Source organism: Amia ocellicauda, chromosome 9, assembly GCF_036373705.1.
Source record: "Amia ocellicauda isolate fAmiCal2 chromosome 9, fAmiCal2.hap1, whole genome shotgun sequence".
Lineage (NCBI taxonomy): Eukaryota > Metazoa > Chordata > Actinopteri > Amiiformes > Amiidae > Amia > Amia ocellicauda.
Window position 1 is genome coordinate 30298770 of NC_089858.1, and position 23092 is coordinate 30321861.

At 36.5% G+C, this 23092-nt stretch overlaps 1 protein-coding gene across 1 annotated transcript in view; it reads left to right on the forward strand.

The window, feature by feature from the left end:
* LOC136758278 (uncharacterized) overlaps positions 1–21551 on the forward strand; it is a 34803-nt gene extending 13252 nt beyond the window's left edge. The window contains exons 2-5 of the mRNA XM_066712529.1: positions 1398–1574; positions 7712–7939; positions 13113–13326; positions 20517–21551. Coding sequence (XP_066568626.1) covers positions 1398–1574; positions 7712–7939; positions 13113–13326; positions 20517–20695 — 798 coding nt within the window. The 3' untranslated portion in view covers positions 20696–21551. The remainder of the gene's footprint in view (positions 1–1397; positions 1575–7711; positions 7940–13112; positions 13327–20516) is intronic.
* The last annotated feature ends 1541 nt before the right edge of the window (positions 21552–23092 follow it).

A 23092-nucleotide genomic window follows, 5' to 3' on the forward strand; every position in this document is an offset into this window, starting at 1 on the left:
AGGTGTTATGTCTGTAAATATCTGTATACTAATAAATATATAAAACACCACAGCTGTTTTAATATTGCACTTATTCTCACTAGCCTTTTCAATGATATTGTATGTCTTTATGACAACATGAAAAAACTTACTGAACACAGAGTCCAATTATAGTCAAATTTGGCATAACAGTATGAACTTGAATACAAGTTATAATACATAACAGCAATAGAACTGGGGAATCCTTAAGAGTAGAATAATAAATAATGATTTCTGTGAGCCAGTGTTGAATGTGTCCTGGTATAGCTTGTCAGAAAGTGGGTCAGGTATGGGATTCATGACTGATTCTGCAATGTTTTGGCTTTATCAGCACTTATATATGTTGGGCTCATAATGTTTAAAAATAAGTCTGTTTCTATGACGTCATTCCCTCTAGACTTGGTAGAGCGTTCAACCCCCTGTGTTAGGGGACCTTTTTTTGTGTGTAGCAGGTCTGTTGCTTGATTGCATTTGGATTAGTCTGTGAAGATCAGGTGCTCAGAGTTGTACCTAAGATGGCAGTTTGAATCTGAGCAAGGGGTCTGACCTGTGTATCTGTTACCAGAGGGATAGGAAATGTGTATAAGCCTTTTATAATCTATTTTATCCTTCTACTCCTAATAAAATAAAATAAAAAAATATATATATATAATTTGATAAAGTCATCAAACGGAAATATGCAAAAACACAACAGAATTTTAGTTAATTCTGAAATTAGTGAGAAACCCTTTTGAACACAAGCTGTATAACATCATGACAATTATCTCTGAAGCATAATAAGTTTATGTGGAAATGCAGGCAATCATAGTTATGTGCGCAAAAGTGGTCTATGACATGCCATGGGAAAACCCTGTTTAGGGATGATATATCTTTATTTTAAGTGCAAACAATTATCAATCATTATGTTTAAGTCTAAAATAACTGATCAACTGAATAGCATAATCTAAAATTAAATTATGTAGTTATGTATTCATTTTTGTTTTCTATTACTGTCTGCTTTCATAGATTACATGATATTGTTGGTTCTTATATGAAAACTAAGTGTAAGAAAGGGAACCTAGTGTCCTTTTAATGTATCACTACAGCAGTTGTTTAAAACAAAATGGATGTAAGTTAATTGGCATATTTCAATTAATATATGGATCTGATTTTCAAAATGTCAAATAAATACCTGAACTACATATAGGGGCTCTTATGTACTGCCAGGGTACAGCTCCTCTGTGATTATTTGATTTAATGAGATAAGTGGAACTGCCACCGATAACTAATTATGATTTGTATGTATTATGAAAGTTGGTTGAAAAGATATACAATAGCGGAGTTTGAGGAATGCAAACGCTGAATCCTTGAATCCTAATTTGTTGTGTGTCTTTCTGCAGTTCTCCGAGGAGTACCTGAGGAAAATTCCAGGTTCAGACTGGCCTCGGATCATTGTGGTGGCAGACGGCTCGTGTGGCGAATCCTGCTCAGTTCTTGGGATCAGTTCTGACTACATTGTGGAATCCTGCAATGCATACGGTGCCAATGCCACCATCGAGAGGCTCGACCAAAGACAGGTAAGGTATCAGTTATATGAAAAAAACTAAATCAGCAATATCAAACAACCATTTCAAATTTAATCTCACTGCTAATACTAGCAAATTAAAAATTTTACACCCCAAATTTAGGCTTGGTGTAACCGATTGGTCATATGAAGTTTTGGCTTTACTCGATTGACTGAGGAGAATTCCAACCTGGCAGAATGGGCCGGACTATTGTATTAGTGATAAATATCAGATCATTTCCTAATCTTTATGTCCTTTTCTTATTTTTGGCTGAATTAGTTATTGAAAAGGTTACAATATTGTGCAAGGATGGAGAAAGGTAGACCTTTATTACAAAGACAAAATGTCAATGGTTAATCCAGACCTCACAGTAGTATCCTGACCAAAAATATGAAGAACAATGAAAGACAGACAGCTGGAGGCTTACAATAATAACAATAATCCCCATGTGGCCACATAATTAAATTGACAACAATAATAATGGGCAACAGCTTCAGCAGACCAATATCAATGAGACCCATTGAATTGCTATATTGCAGATAAAGTAACAGTATCTGAAATCAACATTCAAATTTAAGTTTGTCTGAATATACATATTGTGATAACATGCAGGGTGTGGGCCGTGTGTGTTCAGGGATCGGGGTTGAAAGCAGCGGCGTAGTTGAGGGCATATGCAGGCCCAATACCTCCCCACGGGTCGATGAAATCACTAGCACATGCAACACCCCCGCCTCCCCCACTTGACAAATCACTAGCATCACCCTCTCCCACCCCCTGGTCGACAAATCACCAGCACACAGCCCCCGTCGACGAAAAAAATGGAGTATACCCACTACTTCAGTCACCACTACAGCACTGGTTGAAAGTCACAGTCAAGGTTCTTGTACTGAGGAGGCAACAGTGGGCTGTGCATCTGTAAGGCTGTAAAATTAAAATAATACAGCCTGGGTCAGGGCACTAGCTAACACTGTTATCTTTCTACACTCGGGACACTATTAGGTTTCCTGAAATAATCACTCAGCAAACTCTCCAATCTAGCAGGTAGTAATAAAGTTGGATTCCAGTCTAGAGTCAGTAATCAAAGTGGGTCCTCAAGCAAAGCCATGGTTTGTATTCGGTTAAATCATTCTCTCTGGTTACAGTTGCACTTAAGCACTCCTTATGTCTGCCTCGCTCTTCCCCTCAGATAGTCTGCAAAGAGTGAGTGCGTGCATCTCCTTTTCATACACCTGGCTGAAGAGCTCCAGGTGTATCTACCAGGCTGAGCTGGCCGGTGTCTTGGCAATATGTACCTGCCATCCCTGATCACAATATATAGGAATAGATGAAGAAGAGCGTTTTTTCTATTTGAATGCAACAGAAGATGACTGTTGTTTTGCTAATCATATTGTATTGTAAGGTCCCTAATGTTGTCTTATGAGTATCAACCTTTAAGAGAACCAGTATATACTTATTGGACTGTTTTATGGATAATGTTATGTAGCAAGTATTTAGTACCCAATAATTTGTTTAATGTTTTGTAATCAATATTCAAAAGAGAAAATTGATAATGGTTATTTGCACATTCTAATGGATCTGGGCTAGACCAAGTAAAGCTATAATAACCTAAATGTTTGTGAAAAAAGACCAAAATATCTTGGTATCTAAACAAGACCAATTCACATTGAAACTGGCAATTTTGCAGGGTTCCTTTCACCATGAGGGGAAGGGAGTACTTTCACATTGCTTAAAACAAACACACTCGTCAGCCATACATCAACTCGCAAGTCCCATTAGCAGTTTCTTTGTAGTAAAGCTTTGTGATTATTTATTAATTCATTCTGTGGCAGTGTATGTTGTGTGTAATTTAGCAAATCAACTATGCACCTTTCTACATTTTTGTTGGCAGTGAAAAGGTTTGTTAGAGTCACCTTGGTCTTCTCACACATCTGCCCTAACTTTAAACGTGCACTGAGGTTGACTATATGAGCAGACCACTGTGCTGCACTTATTGTTTGTAAGAGTGGCCTCAGAGACAACAATATGGACAACATCCATATTAATTCAAACGTTTTCAGGATTATGTTTATAAATGAAAATATACAAATGTAACTTATTAATCTTATAAAAACAAATTGTACTTGTTCTCTAATCAGCATGTGGTGTTTTGTAACTGTAGTACATAGTCCTTTAATGGGGTAGTAATACTTTACATTTGTATTGTGCTTGAGCCAGCAGGAATCAAGATACATAATTCAATCATTAGGACAAAACCATCAGATGGTGAATGCAGACCTGTGACCTTCATACTTGGAATATAGTTAAGAGTGATTTGAATTAGTACTGTCATTTCATAATATCACACTGTATTATGTAGTTACAGTGGTGTGTCCAGAACATTTTGAATGGGGTGGCCAAGGGGGGCACAGATCCAATTTAGAGGGGCCGTCCTTAATCGATGCGAGATGGATCTTTTCAATATAATTATGATTGTTCAACACATTAAATGATTCAGCTATTTTTGGTACATTTCCCACTTCAAATAAATAATGATTAAATTCCAAAAGTCTTACTACAGTCTTTGCATTGAAGGTTAAGATTATTTTTAATGGTATTAGCATACATTAGTAAATTTGTGCCATCACTGATTTGTACCCTAACTCAGTCAGTGATGATGAATCAAGATGCAGTTGTCATTTTACTCTCCAATCACCCATTATAGTTTTATAGAAGGAATAATGCATTAAGTTGTTCACTCAGGTCTATTCCGAATTTGTAATAATGTCCAGATGTTTTAATAATTATTTTACTATTGGTCAGTATAGCCTACATCTGTTTGCAAGTCAGGTTAGGGCAGCTAGCTTTATAGTCACCCTTAGAGATATTGGCACTGTCAACTTATGCATTTAATGTAGTTTATTTACAAACAGTACATAATGGAGAAACTGTAAATAAATTATAAATAACAGTTTAAATAACACAAAAAATATACAATAACCCAAACCTCAGCAGCACTGCCTCAATGACTCAAACTGTCTTTCTGACTCTGTGCTCACACACACTGCATGAAAATCTAACACTGACATCTGTGCCTGTATTCATAAAACATCTCAGAATTAAATAATGTCAAAAGTTAGTTTGGGTGTAAAAGTACTCCTCCCTCAGAGGAGGTAGGAGCTATTTATTAAATGTTTTACACATACTTTTACTGACAGTAGGATCCAATCGTATGAAAAGATTTTAGTGAATTTTCAGGACAGTTTAGGTGAGAAAATGGCTCACTGTGATGTATTTTTCATTTCTAAGAAAATGAAAAAAAATGTGAGATCACATGTAGACAAGTAGAAGTGAAAATACAACTTCACTAATATGCTAAGCTAACTAAGCCTTTTATTTGTTTATAATTTGACACAAAATAATAAGTGTTTCACCCTTATTCCTTCATTACTACATGCTACATGGAATTAAAATGCTAGATTAATTTCTTATTCATAATCACAATAAATCAATATACAACATCTTAAAATGTAACACTATTTATCCTTCCATTGTATAGGAAATTGTCAACAGGTGGAAACACTGGGGTATATTCATGAATATATTCAGACAGTACTTGTAATATTAGTCCTTTTAATCCCCGTTAGATAGCACTTCACAGTTTTATTATGCTTCTTGCGTTTTTTATTGTTTTCCTCCTTGCTTCCTTTCCCGCAGCCCTTGACTGTGACCCTACATCTTGACATCACTTAGCTTTTACTGTCCAGGATGTATGACCTCACTTACTGTACTTGCCTGTGTAAATTGGAAGTTGTAAAATGTATTATATTTTGAATTGCTATGTCTTATGTAAATTGAATTTGTAATGTTTGATGCCTTTACTTAACTGTATTTTTGCACTTTGTTTTGCACTTATGTTGTAAGTCGCCCTGGATAAGGGCATCTGCCAAGAAATAAAAATAATAATAATAATAATAATAATAATAATAATAATAATAATAATAATAATAATGAAGGGTTTTACACCGATTCGCTATTTCAGATACTTTTTCTGTATTGGATGAAATACAAATTAAAGTTAACATGCATTCGTCACCATGCATACAGTTTATTATGAATATGCTTTGTATGAGTGGACACTTTTTCATTCATTTTGCAGCAAATTTTTACTTCTATTCATTTTAGAACAATAGTCGGATATAGAATTGGTGTAATGTAAAACCCTTGGTGAATATAAGCTAGCACTGATTATGAATGCAGCTTGTTTAGGGTATATTTGCCGCTCAGTGATGTGGAAATCAATAAACTGTCAAACAATCTTGGGTGCCATTATGGTTTGATGGAATATTTGACTTATTGAAGGCTGTGATGATGGTCCCAAATCATCACTGCTACATTGTTGCATTTTCCCTGTGGCCAGACACAGTAACATTGTCACCACCTATACTCTGCTGACCACCTGTATCTCTGTCTATTTCTGACAGTGGCAGAAGAAACTGCATTTCTGACTGGATCAGTAACAAACAACATTCCATTACTGTCCAAATTATATTGTTGCAATAACTCTTCATCACACCGCTGTAACACCAGTCCTTTCACAGAAGGTGCGCTCAGTCTTCTTCTCATTGCTGCCATCTCCCAACTCTTAACTAGTTATTGGACCTCATGAGGTCTCCTAAATATTGGTTGAGTTAGGAGTACTTTTAATTCTAAAGAATCTTTATGAAAAGCTTTGACTCCTAAGAGAAAACGTGGGGCCAAATTGACGTCACTTTCAGATATTTCAGGTACTTAGGACCAATTTATCACTCTCAGACGGGCCTTGACCTAAACATTTCTGGGGGCGCACTGGGGTGGCCAATCAGATTTCAGGGGGAGGCACCATGGGCTACACCTAGACACGCCCCTGTGTAGTTACTGACCATGTTGTCACACAATCAGATATTATAATTTCCATTTGCATAACATAATTTTATAAATGTAGACCTTAGCAACAATCTGAAACTTTAGTAAATATATCATAGAACCATTGCTAAACTGTAACTCAAATTAATCCAGTACAAACATTTGTATTTTTGCTTCCTATTCCTCCTACTGCTTTTTTACTTAAACCTAACTAGGTGCATTTTTAAATCCAATAATCTGTCATTATTTGAGCAGTCATTCTCTCAGGGAAGGTTTAATTTAATGTTTCTTTAATAATGGTTTTGGCTTCCTGCACAGTTTTAGTTAAGTAAGGTAAAGAAAAGCATAGCCGATACCTTGCTGCATGTGAAAAATCCAGATGGAAGAGAATTACTTCTCTGCTGCAAATTAAACAAAAGTCTGGATATATGCTGATAATTTGGCCTCTGAATTTGATTGGAGCCATCTGCCTGGTCAGTTTGCCTGGTCTACAATTACAATTGGCCATGGCCTACTACCAATGCATAGATTTGTATGGCTAGTTTTCTGTGTTCATTTTCCACAGGGCTTTTACAGTTTATTTATTACAGAATATTTCTAATTAATAGCACACATTTGTTTCATTATCATGTAATCTTAAACTATGTAAATTATTCCTGTGGGCACGACTGTAATTGCTGTATACAGTAAGGTTTAAAGGAACAATAATATACATTTGCCTAAAAAAAAACTGTGAGAAGATGCTTCTCCTGAATTATTGATAATTATGCACAAGACGTGTTACTTTGCAATTGCAGTAATGTTGAATGGCTTATTGTCTGTAGGGTGAAATAGAACAAAGTCAAATGCACTGTGGATGTAACTCTATGCCATAGAGTTTATGTAGAGCAAAATAATCCTTTAAATCTGATCAAATTAATCAAATCCCCTTTAGGTTTAGTTAAAAGCCAGTTGCAGGTGCTTTATTTGGGGTAGCACAAAAGTTCCTCAATTAATGCCTCCGGATATATAAACTAAACAATAAAACATGCCTGGTTTAAGTGATAGTGTAAACCATATTAGTGAGGAGTGTCACCCCTGCCTACTAAAGGAATATATATATATATATATATATATATATATATATATATATATATCATCCCAAGCGAAGGAGAGCCATTTCTGATGTGTATAAAACAACTGACTTTGTATGTACCATTAAAGATTAGAGAAGTACAGATCAGGGTTATGTTTTCATTTTGGGTATGTTTTTTTCTTCTCTTTTTCAGGTTCCTACCCCAGAGATAAGGGCTCATAGTTTATATTTTGATCTCTCGGCTTATGGTGTTGATTTTTTCCCAGCCGGCAGAGAGTCACAGAATTCACAGCAAGCTACAGTGAAACCAGGGTTCCATCTGAAAATCTATGGAACATTCCGTAATCGATACATGGCTTTATCTTGTCCAGCATCAGATTCTAAAATGGTTCGCTTCCTACGTCATACATCCAATTCATCGGTGAGTACAATTGCTTTTATGTCTGGAACTTATGCTCCTTATAGCCTTTGACCTAATTTAAGTCGAAACCTCATATAAAATGCTTGTGAGTCATACATGATGGTTCCACTTTCCCACTGCTCTAGATGAGACTTGACTACCTGTTATACAGCTTGTTTCACAGACCTCAATTAGCACTAAATATGGACTACACTAACTAAAAATAACATTGGGTAGAATATTTACTTTATCATGACATTGCTTTGAACGCCTTATTGTATAATAAAGCTGAGTTCTACAGCTCCTTCATTACCCCCCATAAATGAATTTAAACACAGAAAAAATCTTGACTTTAAATGCTGCACAATTGATTATATTACAATTGATTATTTTTGGTTCTCAATGGCAAAAAACCTGTTGGGAACGTGTTGTTGCTATAGTATATGTTTATTGATGTAATAAAGACCAAAGGTTATAGTGCAATATTGAGCAATCTGTGATGTTTTTTCATTATTTTGTTAATTTGGATGGGACTTTTATCATGCTGAAGATAAGGATTTATATGAATGGTTTATCCTTCTTTTATGTATTGATTCATTTATTTTTACACAAAGCTTCATACCCTCACCTACATTCATCTACCATTATGCCTTTAAAATGAATGTAAAATATAGCCTAAATGAAATAAAGCAGATAAGTGCTTCCATGAGCTCCCCTGAAGCAGACATTGAAACATATAAAATTGTCTGCTGCCTCATGTAAAATCAGTTTAACACGAGCTGCACATAGACTCGTTTGTCAGTCTCATTGTATCTGTGTTATATTATCTGCAGTGTGAAATACTAAGTGGATTGCAGCCTCTGAAAGGAAGAACATCTTGTTGTGTAGTTTATACCTCTAAACCTAGTTTATGCAATAGGCATCAGTCACTGCATTGTTTGACTTGGTAAATGTTCCAGCATATTGAATAAGACATAAATAGAACAAATGTGCGTTTAATATCAGGCGTGATTTCGAAAGACTTACATAAAAGACCTTCTGTTGGTTGGATTTAACTTCAATAATGACCAGTGAAAAGGGCATGTAGGCAGTTCACAGGAGAATTCATAACTAATACAGGTTTAAATATTGGCATAGGCAACTAATATATGTATAAATATTGGTCAAGGCAATGTCTATAAATCTACCTCTAGTAAATAAGATATGTTATCACAGTATCTTTCCTTTAGAATGGTGAAATATTTTCTTCAAATACATAAACAACACTAGTAAATATGGGTGTTAATTTGTTAAATTATATATTTCAATAATTAATATGTTGCAAAGTAATTCCTTTTGGTAGACTGTATGATTGTAATGCAACACCCTTATGTAAAATGTCATGAAGTGGTAGTAAATAAGTGGCATAACATATAAAATTAATGAATACATAGTCTCATCAAAGTCATTCTGAAGGGATGTGGAAGTCATAATTAAGAGATAATAATAACTATATGGAAGATATTCCTAGAATACTTTTTTCTGTTACAAATACCCAACTACTTCAAATAAAATTACCTTGCAGAGCCTTGAAATAGTTACAGATGATTCATGATTTTACATTTTATGTTTTTTTAATTTTTTTAAAGACTTATTCTTTATTGTATTTCTTGACTATGGAAAAAGCAAACATGACACTCAGTTGATTGAAAAATAATCAATTAGGAGATATAAAATTGAGCAAAATCTTGAGGGATAGTTTTAATCAGCATTCTGAGTTTCATTCTGAGATATTTTATTATTTTCTTTGTCTGCTGCACAGATAAACCTTTCATTCTGCACTACACACTGTGGCAAACAAAAGGTTTAAGTAATGCCTTGTCCATGATCTTCACTTACCTTATGCTCCTGTTAGTCATCAGGAAACACAAAGAAAGATTGCAATGATTAATGCAAAGTACTAATGAGGTTCTGTCACTGGCTAAACATACTTTGTTATAAAACTCCTTATTCAAGGAAACATGCATGCGGTTACCTGGTTACCATTGAGCAAGATGAATTGATTGCCTTTGCCTGAAAAAGCCTGAAATAGATCATTAACACTGGAAGATGATGTGATTTATTATCAAATTCAGCCTGCTATGTATCCTGACTAATAGCATGTTACACATGAAAGGCCAATGAGAGAAAATTTGATAGATTGCAAAATAGAGTAGTGTGATATACAGGTAGCAAATGATTGCACTCTTTTTGTATTTCTTTTTTTAAGGCTATTAGATAATCCCCCCCCCCCCCCCCAGCATTTTATATTTGATAACATCTTTCACCATCATAACATTTAATTCCAGTGGGTGAGCTGACCTGCTGTTTTAGTTGTGTTCTACCTATTTGCATTCCTGTCTGTAGTGTGTAACAGATCAAAGCCAGGAGTAGCGCAAACACATTTTTTAATTCTGATAAACTGATTCCAATCCACTTTAAGTTTAGTTAGTCTTTGGCTGATTTATTATGAATAACACAGTGTTTGCATTTAATTCTTCACAATCAGGAAGTATCGGGCATAAATAAACCACTAATTAACTAGGTAAAACAATATTTGACTTCATATTTGACTTTTTGTTTGTTTAATTATCACACAAACAATTATTTTGTATGTGTTCATTATAATATAGTTCAGAGGAATGCTTACTTTAAAATGGTATTACAATTGTAAAAGTTTTTTATCTAGTTTGTTCTAGTTGTAAGCACAGTTTTATTTTTTTGTCTTTTTATAAACCATACTGCTATTTAAAAACACAAGGTGCATTCTATTAATGCACGGAAAATACAGCAGTGGAGGATGTTAGTCTCCCTTAATATATTCACTCATTGACTGTATAAAGATGGCTGAAGGCTGTGTCAGATTGTTCCAAAATCATGTGTACATCATTCATTTTATGTTTTATATCCACATCAATCCTCATTGTTAGGATTGTACATTTAGAAACACGGTTCCATTAGGGTATCTTATGTGCTACAGGTGAAGTAGGACTTTAAGTAATCTATATTTAGCTTGTGTGGGAGAGGATTTGAAAGAACTGCTGCACGTATGTGTTGGTGAAGGTCTGCCCAGCTGATGGATACACTTAGGAATGATTTAGCCTACATATTTATGTAACACCTATTTACTTTTAGTCATCCATGATAAATGTTCAATCCGTAGTATACCACTACAAATAATATAAAATTACAGTGTCTGAGCAGAAAACTATAATAACAAAAAAAATATTGAAATGTTGTATACAGTTTTTTTAAATAATCTACTGAATTATAATTATACACATGTTTAGACTGTTTACACACTGGTAATTCATCACATATTTTTGGTGGCTATGGCAGGTTACAGTTTAAAATAGTTTCAGTTTATGTCTGGACAAAATCAGAACAACAAAACATAAAAGTTGTGCATACTTATTAACCGAGAACACACTACAATTGTACCACCTGAAAAGAGGTCAGGTCACTACCTCTACTGTCCTGACTTTTTACCTGCAGATAGGCACAGCCATAGTCACATTTTTAATACTTTGTTTGCTATTACCATTCATAACTACATTTTCCATGGGACCTTTTCAAATGTAGATGTTCGTTAATGGGAAGTGATGTAACACATTGTATGAACACTAGACAGCTTCCCAAAGGGCTGTTGTTGTTGATGCTTTTTCAGAATTAAAAATACAGTGTGGAATTCTGCAATTAAAAAGCATACATATTGAAACAAGTGGGATCCTGCTAGTGTTACCTGCCTATTTAATATAAGCTCATGGAGTTTATAGTTCTACTGCACAACTGGCATTTTTAAAAAGGAAACAAAAATAAAAAATACATTTTGCACATTATTTTTTCTTTGCGCATGCTTGGCTCATGTTTGTTAACTAACATTAAACCTTTACCACTCAGTATATTAACATATGAAATTTAAACACTAAACTATTACCACATGGTTTGTTTATTTTCTTTTTAGATCTCAACTTTAAATGATGCAATGATTAAGAATGATAAAGTGTCTTAGATGTGTTCATTTCAACAACCTCAACAATATGACTTGCAAATAAGTATGCTAATTATTAAAATGTGTTAAAGGCATTACTATTTGATGTCTTTCCATTCCCCACTAAAGCGTTTGATTTGATTGTAAATATTTCAGTTGTTTGAAGCAGCTGGTGTTTACAGATAAAATATGAAATACAACTACATTGCTTTAGTGGTAAAGGTTGGAATGACCTGGGACACATCATGTTGTTTTCAACATTCATTATTATTAACATTGATTTATTAACTATTTGTTAATTGGTCCTAGATCTACAGAGAATGAACTATGACCACTTAATTTCCTCTTGAGAACTGCTCTGTTAATGACAGCAGGTGTAACTGGTTTGGTGAAAGGATAATAAAGATAAAGCTTAACCTGCTTAGAATGCATGATATCAATAAGTGTGCTGTATGTTACAGTTACAGAGTTCTTCAAATATATTTAAACTATATCATATATTTAAATATTCTCAAATAATAATTGCTTTCCACAAAATGACAGCTATTTTCTACAATCTGTATTTAAAAAATATGTATATATATATTTTTATATTATTTTAAAATAATTGTTACTTTTCAGAATCAATGTTTATACATATATGTATAGCAAAATAGTATACCTCAGTATATGAGAGGTGGGACCATGCTATAGGAATGTTGTAGGCAGGAATATTTTTACTTGACGTCCTTCTACAAATACTATGATGATTAAAAAGAAAATGCACCTAGTTTTCTAAGCAAACATTTATTTATGTTATTTCAAATTCATTGCTAAAGTGGTATAAGAGCCCACTTTAGCAATTAATTTGTTCTATAATTTCCCATCAAAGAACAATTTTATGGGACAACATTATTTATCAAAGGAAAATTAAGCATTCAAGGCTGCAAACTCTTAACGGCTGTGTTAAGAGCCACTAGGCATCAGAGTAACATTCTTTTTTTTTAATATGCTGAAAAATATACATACCCAGAACAACTTGTGCTATTTCTGTTTTGTCAGGATTTCATAGTGATCAACCATAACAAAAAAATAGAAAGGCAAGCATTGTTCTCTTCTAACTATTAAGACAACTTGTGATAGGAAATTATGTAGTTTAAATTATACTGTTTAAATGCCTTGCATGTCATCTGCTTTCCGTTTCAGATAATGAAGAATATTTTCCACCAGTCCTTCAACGCTTACAAGACAGACATTGAGCCCAGGTTGAATGACCTCACTCTACACCACTTGCAGTGCAGCCGGAAACTATTTGAAATCATGCTCTCTCACAGAAGGGTGAATGCAGCCTACATTGAGGGGGACAATGTGGCAGTTACAATTGAAGGAGAGGCTGCCAGGGTTCTAAATTTTGACACAGGTACTTTAAATATGTTGGCAGCTAAAAGTTGGCACACTTTTTTTGTATTGACAAAAACTGCCATATGATGTTAATTTCAAAAGTGTAATGTTACAGTATCTGGAGCAGTAAACAGTAACAGGTTACATCTGAAGACACAAGCCTATATGGTATGCTAAGTATCTAGAAGAAGACATAGCCTTAACAAATTTGACAAACATTGCATGTAATGGATAGTACATTGTTTAATTTCAATTGGAAGAACAATAGATGGATTTTTATTGGTTGCTTGACACAGTAGTTTACTAATAATTGCAGTAATTTACTTTCCCTTAAAAATTGTCATTATATTTATCCTGACAGTAGCTTCATGAACAAGGAAAATATCAAAATATTGCAGTATTGTAATGGGCCATTCTGGAAATGAATAACCCCCTACACTTATGATAACAATTGCTTCAGGCCAGAATTCAGCTTTTACAGGCAATTGATTTTCTTGTTAATTATATCTGAATGTATATTCAGAGATGAAGATACGAACATGACATTTATTGATGTGAACAGATTCAATTAATGAATAAACACAATGTATTTGCTAAAAAATCTTATCTTTCAAGTCAGAAGCACTGCCCAAGGTGGAGGGAACCATAGGAACCTAATCGAAAACGTCACTCTATCAAAGCTGCCATTTGCCCCTGCACTCATCTCTCAGAACAGGTCCCTTCCCACTTCCTGTTCTATGAAACGTGATGTCAGTGCATGTTTGTCCACTTTTGCCATTTCGCCCTGGACCCGAGAACGTTGAGCTCTCTGTGTCTGTGTTTGTAATAATCATTCAAACTGCGTATTTCGGCTGGCTGGCTCACTTCATAGTGTTGTTCACCACCGTTTTCACTACACATCATCTCTGTCTTGTGTGTGTTTAGTTATTTTTATAGCTAATCCCGATTCTGTCCCTCCGCGCACCAGAGGTCCGGCTGCGCTTTCAGTTTCAGTTTCATTCACAAGAAGTCGTGTTTATATAGTGCCATATATATTATGATTGCTTGCTGTATTGGTTTTTTATCCACAGGGTTATTTCCTCCACAGCAGGAGCGCTAGCAGCGGCTGTGCGTCGTAAGAGATCTCGCCTGCGTGAGGTGCTCCTCCGTCGGCTTCCGCCCACACTACAGTCCGCGCCTGTGGCTGTAGGAGATCTCGCTCTCTCAGTTTGCTGAGAACGAGCTCTGCTTAGCCTCCTTGTCCGTGTGTGCAGGCCTCGGATTTAGATCCCGCTACGGCTGGTGGTTTACTACCCTCGGTCTCCCCGGACCCCGGACTCCGCGTCACCCGGTGTCCCCAGAATCCCTGGCACACACGGTGTGGTTAAGCCTATGGACCTAAACAGTGCTTGTATCCAGCACCTGGTGCTCAGCATACACAGTGTTATGTCTGGAAACAGCAAGGTTGCGTTTGGTTGGTGTTGCAGTGCCCCCGTGTACATAAATGTTGCCGGGTGGAGACGCACTTACAGCGTCGAGCCCACTAGGCGCTCCACTTGTCGTGGCGACATTTCAGTTGTTGTGTGTCCCCTGGTGCAAACATTGACCGGTGCTCCCGCTGCACGTTTCCCTGTTCATGCGCATGTGCGCTTGGCGATGAGCTCCTCTCGCCCCCGCCACTGTGTCGTTTGCAGCCGACACACCTTGCCCGACCAGAGTGGGGACGTCCTCTGCCCCATATGTCTGGACACTGACAGCGGGCGCAATTTGGCAATTTGGCGCAAAGAGGTCCGCTATTCCACCAGGCGCTGCCTCAATTGCCGCAGCGCCCAACGATCTCCCACTCCGCTGAGTGACTGGATCTCCGCCTCTCCCCAAGCCCCTCCATCTCCTCCTCCAGGGTTGTAGTTTCAAGTTTCACCCACCCTTCCTCCTCCATTGAGCGAGGACATCCCTCCTGCTCCTGCGGGACAGGACCGGGAGTTCTGGGCGGTGATGTGGAGTGTCTCCAGCTCCCCATGCCCTCTGATCCTGCCCTGCCGCACTCCAGGTTCGAGAGAGGTCAGCGCTCGTAGCGGCCCACATGGGCCCTCCTGCTGCTTCCTGACCTCCTCAACGAACTGGGACCAACCTGGGACCAACCAGCAACAGCCCCTGCCCTAACCAGGAGAGGGGAGGCTTATCCCAGGCCATCAAGCCCAGCAACTGGTTCACCATGGTGGATCTGAAAGATGCCTACTTTCACATCCCCATTGCGCAGGCACACAGGAAGTTTCTCCACTTCGGCTTCGAGGGCCAAGCGTTTGAGTTTACTGTTCTCACCATCGGCCTGTCACTAGCCCCATGCACTTTTTCTAATTGCATGGACGTCGTGTTAGCCCCCTTGTGTCACACTGTATATAGTTAATTAATTGTGCATTGCATTGTGTTGCGGTGGTGCATGCGTCTGGCCTGTACCCCGCTCTGTATATATATAATATGTGTTAAACAGCAGGACTGTGGCTCCATTCTGAAAATGTGTAGAATGGAACTCACTGCCGCTGTTCCCAGCTGATGGCGCTCGAGTTCACTGCCTCGCTGTGTATATAGTTCCTTTGTCAGTAGGTCTCTGGCCCGCTCTGGCTGTGTGCCATAGAGCAAGAGACCGCTGCTGCTGTCCTCAGTGGTAAGCACATGAGCAGGCTCTCGTGTTCCGCTGTGTATATAGTTAATTTGTCAGCACAGTAGAGCTCATGTTGCCCTGCGTTAGCCGGTCTAACCAGCAGCCGTCAAACTGCTCCTGTGTTCCATGGGGGGCGCATGAGTTCGTTCCTATGCCCTGTGGTGTATATAGTTTGTTTGTACGAAATCTAAGTTGTCAGCACAGTGGAGCTCTTCCACTCTGTACTATTCAGTTGAGTTGGATGCTCCTGTGCTGCGCGTCAGCAGCATGAAGGTTTTGCTGTCACGTGATATGTATATTGTATATTGTTGTTCAGCTCGGCTACTCTGTTGATTAGCTGGATATGTATTATGTTGTGCAGTTCTGTGGGTCTGTGTCCCCGTTCCTGTTGGATCAGGGGTCCACTGCAAAGAAGTGTGTGGAGGCCGCACAAGGTGCTTGATTGCCCGCACCAGATATTGTGCAAGTAGATTACGGCCTTGCTCCTAGCTGCAGTAGTAGAGCAACCGGCCTTGCTATTGTAAGCGGAGGGCGTAAGAGTTAACCTCTATAGCCCCACTTTGTATATGCTGATTCTAGAGAGTTTCCTGGTAGAGCATGACTGAAAAAATGGTATACACATTTACCACATTGTTGCTATCATAAACTACCACTAGGATATAGAAGTCTATTTGATAGTACTTATAATCTCTGTAATGCAAGGTCAATTAATTATCAGGACAAATATTTAGTATTTAGTAGTATAGTAGTACAAGTACCCAACCACCAAGATTTTAGAATTGTAAGTAAGCTTTAATGGCATTAATATATGAAAAGATTTGATTTAAAAAACGTTAAGTTTCTTTTGACAGCAGTGATGTTCATGTATTGATGTATGGTTGCCATTCATTACAAATGCTTACACATGAATTCCATCAAATGAATGTTGTATTTAAATGTTTTTTCCCAATGCTATTATGTTTACCATATACATTTCAACATTAGAAATGTACATTATTTACACATTTTTAAAGATTTTTTATATTGCAAAACAACAATGTTAAAATGTTTTTTTCTATTTTATTTGTATGACAGACGAGCAATAAAGATATTGGAACAGAGCAGTTTTTATTTGACCATCGTATTTTATGTCTAAGGACAATCAGATCTAAGCCACAAACTGCAGGCATTTGATTCAGCTTTTCATAATTAATTAATGAATTCATTATTTTATATATATTATAATATTGTCAGATCTGCCAACCCATATGCATTGTGTGTACCATATACAAATTTTGATATCAAAGTACGCTGGTACGCATTGTAACACCAACATACGCAAAAATAGTGCTGAAGTTCTGCACACTTCTGCACAGAGCACTGGACACTTTTCAATCCCATAAGGCCATGTGGAAAAAAGGGGTCATGTCTGATGTGGTCATTTCATGTCTGAGAAATTGGACAACTCCGTTTTCAAGTGTAAGTAGCAAAAACTGTACAGATAGGCTAGCTATGTTACAAATTATATATACACTCACCTAAAAGATTATTAGGAACACCTGTTCAATTTCTCATTAATGCAATTATCTAACCAACCAATCACATGGCAGTTGCTTCAATGCATTTAGGGGTGTGGTCCTGGTCAAGACAATCTCCTGAACTCCAAACTGAATGTCTGAATGGGAAAGAAAGGTGATTTAAGCAATTTTGAGCGTGGCATGGTTGTTGGTGCCAGACGGGCCGGTCTGAGTATTTCACAATCTGCTCAGTTACTGGGATTTTCACGCACAACCATTTCTAGGGTTTACAAAGAATGGTGTGAAAAGGGAAAAACATCCAGTATGCGGCAGTCCTGTGGGCGAAAATGCCTTGTTGATGCTAGAGGTCAGAGGAGAATGGGCCGACTGATTCAAGCTGATAGAAGAGCAACTTTGACTGAAATAACCACTCGTTACAACCGAGGTATGCAGCAAAGCATTTGTGAAGCCACAACACATACAACCTTGAGGCGGATGGGCTACAACAGCTGAAGACCCCACCGGGTACCACTCATCTCCACTACAAATAGGAAAAAGAGGCTACAATTTGCACAAGCTCACCAAAATTGGACAGTTGAAGACTGGAAAAATGTTGCCTGGTCTGATGAGTCTGGATTTCTGTTGAGACATTCAGATGGTAGAGTCAGAATTTGGCATAAACAGAATGAGAACATGGATCCATCATGCCTTGTTACCACTGTGCAGGCTGGTGGTGGTGGTGTAATGGTGTGGGGGATGTTTTCTTGGCACACTTTAGGCCCCTTAGTGCCAATTGGGCATCGTTTAATTGCCACGGCCTACCTGAGCATTGTTTCTGACCATGTCCATCCCTTTATGACCACCATGTACCCATCCTCTGATGGCTACTTCCAGCAGGATAATGCACCATGTCACAAAGGTCGAATCATTTCAAATTGGTTTCTTGAACATGACAATGAGTTCACTGTACTAAACTGGCCCCCACAGTCACCAGATCTCAACCCAATAGAGCATCTTTGGGATGTGGTGGAACGGGAGCTTCGTGCCCTGGATGTGCATCCCACAAATCTCCATCAACTGCAAGATGCTATCCTATCAATATGGGCCAACATTTCTAAAGAATGCTTTCAGCACCTTGTAGAATCAATGCCACGTAGAATTAAGGCAGTTCTGAAGGCGAAAGGGGGTCAAACACAGTATTAGTATGGTGTTCCTAATAATCCTTTAGGTGAGTGTATAAGGAAGCCCTAAATTCTACTAGGACTTCCTGTTACTCACATCAGGTTAAGAATGGCCAAGAAACATCAAAGCTTTCTTTCTCCAGCAAGTGAATTGTATTTATCTTTATCTGATTCCAATCATCGATGTAACACATTTTGCTGAGTCCCTTCAGAATAAAATCTTAAATATTAGAAACAAACTCCCTCCCACCTGTGCTATCACTGCCCCAGAAATCACTTTTCCTGCTTACATTTGTTTAGGATTATTCCTCTGAATTAAATAAGTGCAATGAAATCTGATTAAACAATTTTGGTCCTAGATCCTTTATCATCTCCTTTGCTTAACCTGAGCACTTTTCGTACAGGTGTCATTAATAACTTCAGTAGTCAAGGAGTCTGTTGCCTTTTAAAAATGCAGTTTACAGTTGTCAACTCTTTATTACCTCTTTTAGAAGTCTTTTTGACCTCCTACATCTTGGCCAAATGATTTGTAGCCACAGAATCAAAAATCAGAGGCTCTTTAGACTTTAACATCCCAGAGCTTAACAATACACCCAATTTTTGGACAGATCACACCAGTTTTGTCTGTTCATAGAATTGGAGTGAGATCAATGGGCTTTTTCTCATTAATGTCAAATGTTTTGGAATAAACTTCCCATTTTGTTATGGGAAGTCCCTGCTCTAGACAGTGTTTAATGTGTTTGAAATGTTTGTCAGTGTTTTGTGGTTTATGTCTAATCATTACAAGCTTTTCTACTTTTAGTTTTGTATTATTATGTGTGCAAGTCTTTGGCATTTTGTTTAACTCTATACCACATTTTATGTATTGATCTATTAAACCAGCCATTCTCAACCTGAGGTGTGAAACATTCCAGGGTATGTGTAATACATTTGAATAATACTTTTATTATAGTAACAATAACTACACTATGTAACACAATTTTTGTTCCTGGGTAGTAATTGTTATTTCCTAATTGCTTATGCCTCAAAAGTATAGAAAATGGCTATTATTCCCCACAAACTTTGCTTTTGTGACCAGGACAGTGTTATTTTGAAATATACCAATTTCCAATGAGAAAACAGGCAAATTTGTGTCTTTTCGTTCACATAAAGTCAGAAAAAAAAACATATGATTCCAAATTAACATGCATTTATACTAAAGTAATACAAAAATTACTAAAGATTTAGAAGTGAGTAGTTTTTCGAGATTTACGATTATACTGTATTTACAAGCCACTGAACTTTTTCAGAAGAAAAACTTAATACATTTAATCAGCAAAAGTGGAATAAAAAAGCATTCCACAACATCCACCAAGTGTCTTAAAATTTGTCATACCATGTCATGGCACATTAGTAAACTTTTCCCCATACCTGAGACAATGACTTCTGGAGGAATTTGGTTTTTGAATACCTCTTCATGCTCACAAAACCAATGGACAAATATTTGCAGTTTTCAATCGATTAATCTCGTAAGATGATATTTGCCACAGAGAATGTTTGGATTATAAATATGAAAGTGTAAAGAACATTGATTGATACTTTCAAGTTGGTCTTGATACCAAATACAACATGCATACTTCATTGTTATTGTCATTAACAAATCAAATTATCTTAGAAGTTAAAAACATTCCTGTTTTGTGAAAAATAAATATTCACATTAGATTTCTTGGCAAAAATAGAAAGGATAATTTTAGGAAACATAAAAATTGAGCGATACATAAATATAAATAAGAAAAATGTTGTACAATTTCTTTATTGAAACAGTTGCAATACTATTCACAAACTACAGTGTACACTGATAGATTTTATCAGGGTTAATAATTTAACTTTTTTGTTTTGTCTTTTCTTTTAGGCTGTGGTGTGAATTTGGGACTGAGGGGTTTGGAGTCCTTGGGAACATTTATTTACAAAACTGCTATAGCCTTGGACCAGAACGATGTTTTCGAGGCCCTTTCTGCAAAAATTCAACACTCCAAACAGGTGGCAGAGACTTTCAGACAGACTGGACTCACCACAACAATGTTTGAATGAATGAAGAAACACAGGGACGAGGTCTATTGTTCAGATTATTGCTGAGACACATGCCTAATTAGACATATTTAGTTAACACAAAGGCTGACACTGAGGTAGCTCTGTTAAATAGGCATTGTCTGAAATGTATGGTATTCAACATTTAAGGATTATGATTTCAGTCATTTGAAAGATCTTAAAATTAAATAATGATTTCTAACAAATCCTTTTGAGAGTGAGGGATCTCTAACTGGCACATGAGAGAAAAGGTATTTTGTTACAGAGGACGTACCAGTTTAAATTGTCTTTGCGTGATTTATTTTTGTAGAGTCATTTGCGTGTGTGCTTTTATCATATCATAATTTGGTGGTCTGTTCAGTTGAAAACAATAACTATAAAATATTAAGAAAAGAGACAAAAAGTTCCTCTATCTTTACAGCAGCTCTTCCTTATTTATGCAACTGGTCTGCTCCTCAGCTTTTCCTGCAGTCCTTTGAACGAATGCTGTTTCCTTTGATTGAAATCATGTTGTCACATGAATAATAGCTATGAACTGTGAAAGTTTTGAATCTGTTGTAAATGCTGAATATAGTTGTTGGTCTTGCATTCCAGTATAAATGGTAATGTTATGCTTTTAGAGTCTGACATATTTGTATTTCTCCTTTCTTGAACACAGGGTGCATTACTGTCAAGACGTATTATTACAAACAAGGAATTCTTTTCAAGAGCTCATCTGACTGCTACTGTGAATTATTGTATGATTTTAGTCCTAAAATAAGTGATCTGTGGTGATGACAGTTGGGCTGCTTTGTCAGATTTGTTAAAGTGCCTAGTTTTTCAAGGGAGAGAAAAAACAAATCACACTGGATTGGAACAAGTATAGAATGTATTTAACCTTTTTACCTGTGAAATTGTTTAATAAAGTTTATTTGCATCATCACTCATTACTAATGGTCTTTTTAGAACAATACAGAATATGGTATCTTTAATACAACTGTATCATAATAGTATAGCACTGTAGGTGAAACACCAATATTACACTGTACTGCCTTTCATCACACAAAGTCACTATGTTTCAAGGCTCACAGTATACATGGTGATGTGCTTTTAGTAGTATTTTCAAATATAGAAATGAATAAATGTATAATATGTACTTCTGTGGTTCAAATGCTATAGTCGGGGGACCAGCCGTTTGGCAAAGCAGGTTTGTTGCTTGTTTGGGGCTGAACAGATCAGACAATTGCAGGTGTGCCTGAGACAGCAGCTGGAATTTGAGTGGGGTCTGTCTGCAAATCTGTTATATATAAAAATTAGAAAAATAAACTTAGTATAATAATTTTGTGAAATGAAAAGTTAAGCTAAATACAATATTCAGCACATTTACTACAGAACCCAATACACAGCAGTGATCTTTATTTGAATTTATATCTATTTATATCCTTTTAGAAAATCATGTTATTATTTTCCAGTAAAAGTCGTGACTATCACTATGACAGTACAGCAGGAATGTTATTTCTATTTAATAAAAGCAGTTCAGATGTAAAACATCCTATCCCTCACCCACCAACCCTGAAAAAAAACATCACTTCACTTCACTACCACAGAGGAGGAAAATACTTGATTATTTGGTGATATTTGTTTGTATATTTATTTATAGTGACTTTAATTTGAATATGATGGAAGGAACATCATATTCAATCCTACAAATAATTTTGAATGTATTAAATCACCAACAATGATAATTTTTTTATGTACTGAAAGAAATGAAAATGTGATGAATAGGGACATCTAGCATGATCACCATTTCAAAATGCAAAAATGGGACCCCCTGCATTTTATAATTTTTCTAAAAGAGGGGGGATGTAGATATTTTATACTGTATATTTAATAATATCATTAATAGCAGTTATTTTAATACTACAATGCTACTAATTATGTTCTCTGGCTTACTCACTTTGGTTCTGGAGTGCCATACACAACTGTACATAGCAATATACTGCCCCCATGCAACAGTACATTAACAAAAGAGATAAACACTAGGCTACAAATACATAACTAGGCTACAAATACATAACTAATTAAAATAAATAGCAACTTAGGAACATGTCTGGTTTTTCACAGCAAATTAATTCATCCTGAAGAAGATCCTGTTACTACTATTATTTATTTATTTATTAGCAGATGCCTTACCCATGGCCACCTGTGTCTTTGATCCTTCCATATTCTAAGCTAAATACCCTCGCAGCATATTAATTAGAAAAGGTATGCAGAGCACGAACAAAAATATGTTCAAAAGAAGTCTAATTTATGCTCAGCATGCTCAGAATGTATTTCCACTTTGTATGTTGCATTGATAAATAGGATTATACCTAAGCATCTTATTGTATTACCCTTTAGCCCTGGCATGCATATGCAGGT